This window comes from Lineus longissimus, chromosome 7, assembly GCF_910592395.1.
Source record: "Lineus longissimus chromosome 7, tnLinLong1.2, whole genome shotgun sequence".
Taxonomy (NCBI): domain Eukaryota; kingdom Metazoa; phylum Nemertea; class Pilidiophora; order Heteronemertea; family Lineidae; genus Lineus; species Lineus longissimus.
In genome coordinates, this window is record NC_088314.1 from 1,941,899 (window position 1) to 1,948,628 (window position 6,730).

Sequence of the window (6,730 nt, forward strand, 5' to 3'; positions counted from 1 at the left end):
GCATGCTATTTATAGCTCAACAGGATGTTGACATCGACCGGTTCCTGTGGGATTGTACATGTTCTCAAGGTAAAATTTCCAGGGCAAAAAACTCAAACAAAAGCCGCAACGACAGCCTAATTTTTATATAAAAGATTGAAATAGCCAACAGTTGGATTTCTCAAGGTGATGAGTAGATGTGTATGGAATTTTTTTTTCACCATCCTAGTTAATCTTGAAGGCATAAAGGTGAAATTTTTCAAAGTTGCGTTAACATACAGGGTGTCTCATGCATTGTGCTGCATTACTGTATGTCACATCAAGACGACGTTGAAACTTGGCCAGATGTATTCCACAAGTGACAAGCTATTCAGAAATGTATAGGTTTGTGTGAGAGTAAGATACTGCCAAGTCTACAGCCGCTGGAAGAGGGGTATGCATGAAATGATGTCGCGTCATTTTTGGAGGCAGGTAGGCCTGGCCTCCTCACCGGCTGGTGAGACCTGTGAGAATTTCAGCGGGTGCATGTAAAATTCGACAGACGGACCGACGACCGGGAGATGCAAATGCCTACCAATCCATTTTTGCAAACGGTTGTGGTAGTTTCTCGGTCCCAAAAATGCCATAAACCTTGACAGGGAAGAAATGATTAGTGGCTGGTAACACTCCTGATAATAAAATTAGTTTTTTTCACTGACTTCTCTGACAAAATAAATGAACTGGAAAAATTTGCCGCCCTGGGGTTCGGCATTGGGACAGCCTCTGCCTGTTTCGTCCCTGACTATGCTATGAATAAAAAAAGGTGACACTTGTGAAACTACTTTATCGGATATACTCATATAGTTGAAAATTCAATAACCCTTTTCCGCATTACCAAAGGTTTGAAAACGTGTGTGCGTTCATTTCTGGAGTTCTTTCTTTTGGCTCCATGTATCCCGGAGGACCTGGTCCAGCGTGGCCCGCCTCGTGATGTCCACCTCCAAGATATGGTGGAGGAGCAGCTTGACCTCCATCGAGAGTTTGTCGATGACTCGCGAGGGAAAGCCAACCTTGTGCTCCAGCTGGGTCTTCAGCATCTTCTTGACGTTCGTGTCGTCGTAGGGCATCGAGCCACAAACCTGAAAACGAGGGATATTTCAGTTTAAGTTCTTGACTAAAGATGGCGATCTTGTCTCAGAGTGTTAAAGGAACAACCGATCCTCGGCGATTGGCCGTATTGTCAACGATTCGGCACTATGTTGATAGTATACCTTCGTGGCCTCACTAAGCACGCTTCATGTGCAGCATACAGACAGCCCTCATCTAAGTGTCCTTTTCACTCATCACCAAAATAATGTGGGTACGACGAAAACATGGTTGTGGGACGTTTGATAAAGAGCACCAGAGACAGGTTGTTAATCATGACTATGATATCAACATCTAATCTTACCATGATGTAAAGTATACAACCCATGCTCCAGACGTCGTACATCTTTGGGTTGTAGGGAGTACCCTGTAATACCTCCGGTGCTGCATAGGCGGCGCTACCGCAAAATGTCTTGCTGAGGATTCGTTTACCTGTCGCATCTACACATTGCCTGAAAGTTGGAGCGGGCACATATGGGAACATAGAAATTTATCACCTCAAACTGTCGAAATAAGTGGTTGCGCTATTGTCAAACGAGAAAATGAAATATTTTCCACGCTGTACGTCTGACGTCATAGAATGGATAACTGGCTGTATAATCTACGTCATTGCATGAAGTATCCATACTCGATCTAACCGACAAAAGGAGTGCGACAGTCTCCATTCTTGTAACTTGAAGATAGTATTCCGATCAATGACGGTTATCTGCACAGATCTTCACTCTGCGTAAAGACGCGGACCTAAATACTTAAGTCCATGATGAAGACAATGTAGCAGCCCCAGCTGTCGTCAGACCCCCGTTGCCTGTCTTCAATGAGGGACCGGGGCACTGATGATCCGACGTCCTTACCTTGAAAAGCCAAAATCGGATACCTTGATGTGGAGGGTCTTGTCAAGAAGGAGGTTTTCACACTTGAGGTCTCGATGGACAATATTTAGTTGGTGACAGTATCTGATTGCGCTGCAGAGCTCAAGGAACATCCGTCTCGCTTGTGACTCTGGGAGGGCGCCGTGGCTCTTTTATAGAAAAAAGAAAAAAGCAGTACCCTGTATATCTACATCAGAACATATCACAACTGATCCATTTGAGGGTTACTCCTTACAGCATTGCGCAAGGTGAAGTCATTTCCTTTGGAAATGTATTGTCGTAGACGACGTGTGGCGAATTCTGTACTAAACTTCACGGACTTTATGGACGTCCGAGTCTGCTTGTCACTGAAAACTGTCCTCTCGAATTCCACAATCCCTGATTTTTTTTAATGGGTCAGATTCTTTAGATAATCTGACAATTGATAAGAAGCTTCAAGAATAGTGTGTTACAAACCTTGATATAATCCAAAAGATCACCAGAGTGAGCATATTCCATGACAATGAAGACAATGTCTGAATGGTCGAGGATGTTGAAGACCTGGACAATGTTAGGATGGTGAAGAAGATTGACCACATACAGTTCACGGGGTAGGAACTTCTGGATGAAGTCTTTTGGTGCTTTCCGTCTGTTGATTATTTTGACTGCTACGTGGCCACCGTCGGCTGCCATAACCTCTGCCACCCTGTGAAACGAAAGACGGGATACTACTCTTTGGAAAAGACTGGTGTAAAAGGAATTATGTCCCTCGGAAAAGCATGAGAACGTATCAGAAGAACGACTCTTATGGCTATGTTAATCTTAGGTCACTGATCTCTACAGCCATCCACCTCATCATGTCATCAAACGCGTTATTTAAAGGACATATTTTTTGCTCCAGCCTGCTAAAGGATGGGCGCCCTAGCTGATCCGTGTTGCCTCCACGCGACGCAACGCTTATTGCTAGATTGCTCACCACGGTGGAGCCGGGCGGGGTAGGAATCAGCGGCCACAGTGCCTAAGAAGATAATTATGATGATGATGAGCTGCTGTTGAAGAGCTGACTTACTTTACTTTGGCGTAAGACCCCTCTCCAACAGTTCGGCCGAGTTTGTAGCCAAACGTGCCCAAGAAACTGCCAGGAGAAACGGCTCCGGCGGTCTTTTTTGAGGCATCGGGCATCTTCCCGTTGCTTGTGCCTGGTTTGGCGCCGCCGTGGATGGTCCCACCATCTGCCATTACGTCATGTACAATTTAACGGAGATTTTATGTCAAATTCATTGACATGTGGTTGTTTTAAACGGTGCGAAGAGAAAAGTGTTGGTTTGTCCTGCTTTTAGATCCTTGTTGATGCGTCCTCGTCAACTGGTCCTTGGTGACGCGTCGTCAAGTTCGGATCAGCATCGCGTGACGTCATGCTGTTATGACGTCATATAAGTCATTCATTTCTCTGGTGAGGATGACGTCACGACTCCAATTCATTTGTTGTTCTCGCCGGTGGTCCTCAGTGCCCCCCCCCCCCCCCGCAGGCTCATACTTCTCTCGCATATGAGGATCAGCAGTGGCCTAGAGACGGAGGGAGAGCAGTGCCAAGTCTGATGGAGGGTCAAGTTAAACGGACTCGGCCGCATTGAACATGCCCACGATGACCACCTTACTTTCGGGAGTAGTGGAGGGGTTACGCCGACGGGTGGACAGGTAGAAGTGTACCTCAGAAGCGAGATAGAAATGCCAGACTCACAGAAGTTGTTCACGAACCTTGATGTTGCCCAGATGTTACCCAAAATTGCCCAGGGTCAAATGACAGCAATGATTTAACAAATCTTTTCACAATTATTGGTATCACTTTCTGGGAAAGGTGTCTTCATTGTCATGGTAACCCATTTTACGTCATACGGCTCGTTGCGTGAATATATACTACCCATCTCCAAAATGTCTCTACTGATAAGTAACCCTCGATGTCGTAGTTTTGTTCTCAAATTCTCACGTATTGGCTTTGATAGATCCAAGTATTTCTCACACTAAATGTTCTTCACAACAGTGTTTCAGTCGGCAACGCGATGACATAACAAATTGAAGGCCTCGTGTTTGACAAAAATGACGGAACACCCTATTGTTGAGAAAGCCCTATTGGCAGAATACATGGCCGTTCAGAAGTTTTCCTATGCGTTTTGTGAAAATGGAGATGGCTGCCAGTTTTGTTTTTTGGTGATTTTCATCAAGTGTTCTGCTACTGGGAACTCGTTCATTGAGTATCACAGCGACCTTCTTCGTCGCTCCGATCCTGCTCCCGGTAAACCCCCGCTTATAGTCTAAGTATTAGAAAGGGAAGCTTATGTCCTTTGTCTCGCTGAGAAGTACATCATGAAATGTACGTCATCGAGCGGGCTACTACAATACAGGGTTGTCAGAGCCCTGAACAAACGAGTGAAATGTAGTTGTTTATCTCCGTGTTGAAAAAAACAAAGGTAACCATGACAATAACATATACAAGTATACCATTATTGACCCGACGTAAACATGTTCGATAGTTAGAGAACAATTTCCTTGGAAACATAATAAAAGATCCTCGTGAGGGTCGATGGTACCATTTCGGTAGCTTCCTTTCCAGCGGCATGATTGCTAGATACAAAGAAAGAACTGGGAGCAAGAGCAAGCCAACATGCGCACAACTTGACAGGTTTCAGTGTCACCAGACCGTGGGCGGGCGTTTGGGGGAGATGGAGCGTAGGCCCATGAACTCCGCCGGGCGCGCGGGGTGGTTCGAGATGTCCAAAGCTATTCGAAGCATCGTTGAGGACACGTAAGTATACTCTGAAAAATCAGCTCATGGGTTGGTCCTTTTTGTTGTTCTGGTGAGTTCATCACTGATTTAATACGCGATATATAATAACATCTCCAAGATCCGCCAGAAGTGTGGTTTCAGTACTAGATCAGCGTAGGCGCAGCATCGCTTCCTGCGCTGGGACAAGATAATAGTCCAACGCAATTAGCCGAGTACTTTGTGTCGAGCTTCCTGTGCATCTTGTCAAAATTGACCTTGGTGGTTGTGAAGTCATCATTTCCTGCTGTTTGATGTCTGTTTGTAGAGAGACGATCATTAATGGTAATTTTATCATCGGGGACGAAATGCCACGTTGCGCCACCATGTCAATTTTGTTTTCTTCATTCGCACAAAAATGAGAAGCAACTTTTTGTCATTCGTCGAAGCGATGATTATCGCAGATCACAGCAATGAAGATCTCTAGTTTGCGGGCGCTTTAGCCCGACGCTTTGAAACGCCAACATGACGACGAGTTACCGATAGTGTTCAAATATCATGGCCCAGTCCTGTTGACCTTACCACATAGCAACTGCTGTTATAAAGAACTGAAGAAAAAACGAATCATTTTACCATATAAACAGCGATGAAGAAAAATGCAGTTTTTTTCTCTCACTGAGTGTATGATTTGCCCCATGACATTCAACAGTAAGATGATACGGCTGGTATACTTTGACAGCAACGTTGGATGATAAGATGACGTCTAAAAGGGCAGAAGTCAATATCCTTGAATTCAAACGTTGGTACACCATCCGCATAACTCGTGGCAGGAAGTGGAAATACAGTTATACGCAGTTCCGTATATATGTATAACGAGTAAAATAATGGCGATGACAAACTTGCTCCATCAAAGCACTGACAATATGCAATGAAAAATCCAAATATTTTTTCACTTTTTGTTTTCTGCTCAAAATGAACCAACATCATCAGTCCCAAAACATTGTCAATTTGCGACACAGAAAAATAATATACCGAATCACTTAGTTTGACTTGGTTGGATGGTAAGCTCTTCTTTTGTGTAGCCCATTGAACTTAGACCCCGAATCCGCTGTACATTTGTTGTGAAGGGATGCGTTACACCTCTCAGTATTGGCGCAGCCCCCGCATCCTCCTATATGTTCAACAATTGATACAAACATTGAACATCAGCCTTTGCTACTAAAAGCGAATTTCGTGACCCGACCCGGCCACGCGGGAGGAGAAGCCATTATCAATGATTATGCGCGGCTCGGGAATGGCGACCTTGGAATCAAAATAACACCTTGTTATTTTTCTATGATTTCGCTGATGCATATCGCATTACGGATGCTTGTGAACAAAGTATTCTTAATTACTCTCTCTTAATAAGATCAGCACAATTACCATTCTTTTCTGTACGACGCGCTGTGCCTTTTACACACGTTTCTTTTCCCTTAATCGGTTGCCATGGTAACAACAAAAGCCTTGATATGGCGGAGTGCCATATACACATGTATAAATAACGTCCTCTTTCACTTGGCCAATGACGCTATCAACTCACAAAACTGTTAACCCCTGTCATAAAGGTCTTGTTCCACGCGAGTTCGCTAATCATTATATCGGTCAATATTAAGAGCTTGAATTGAACCCCTCCCCTCAAGCATGGGTTACGCGATTCGGCGTCGACTCGACGCCGTATCTGAATGAAATTCATTTACACCTCTCAAGCCAGTGTGGCTTTTGTAGTTACTATGTACTTAATATAGGCTTTATGTTGACCACTTAATCCATTTAATATGTATCACTTAGCACCTTGCAATTTTTCTACGATCAGTCAGTTAATCCATTCGATGCATCTCAATGCCTATTTATAGTTTTGAAATCTATAGTGTTTTCACGGCCCGCCATGTTGGAGGACAGAACAATGATTTGTCATGCCCGACTTAATGAATCAAATGCTGCCATGGTCATTTGACCTTGCTTTCTTCAGTCTGTCCCT

General features: G+C 44.3%; 1 protein-coding gene across 1 annotated transcript; it reads right to left on the reverse strand.

Moving 5' to 3' along the window:
- Positions 1 to 878: 878 nt before the first annotated feature.
- Positions 879 to 3,191, reverse strand: LOC135490895 (testis-specific serine/threonine-protein kinase 1-like). Its single transcript, XM_064776471.1, has 5 exons — positions 3,022 to 3,191; positions 2,430 to 2,658; positions 1,956 to 2,122; positions 1,409 to 1,556; positions 879 to 1,097 (listed from the first exon to the last, which is right to left on the reverse strand). The coding sequence occupies exons 1-5, from the start codon at positions 3,189 to 3,191 to the stop codon at positions 879 to 881; spliced, it is 933 nt and encodes a 310-aa protein (XP_064632541.1).
- Between the last annotated feature and the right edge of the window lie 3,539 nt (positions 3,192 to 6,730).

Excerpts from the sequence above, each read along its gene's own strand:
- LOC135490895 (XM_064776471.1), bottom strand. The coding sequence starts at position 3,191 with ATGGCAGATGGTGGGACCATCCACGGCGGCGCCAAACCAGGCACAAGC. Across the intron at positions 2,659-3,021 it reads GGGTCTTACGCCAAAGTAAA|GGTGGCAGAGGTTATGGCAG; the intron begins GTAAGTCAGCTC and ends TTCGTTTCACAG. Across the intron at positions 2,123-2,429 it reads ATCTTTTGGATTATATCAAG|AGCCACGGCGCCCTCCCAGA; the intron begins GTTTGTAACACA and ends TTTCTATAAAAG.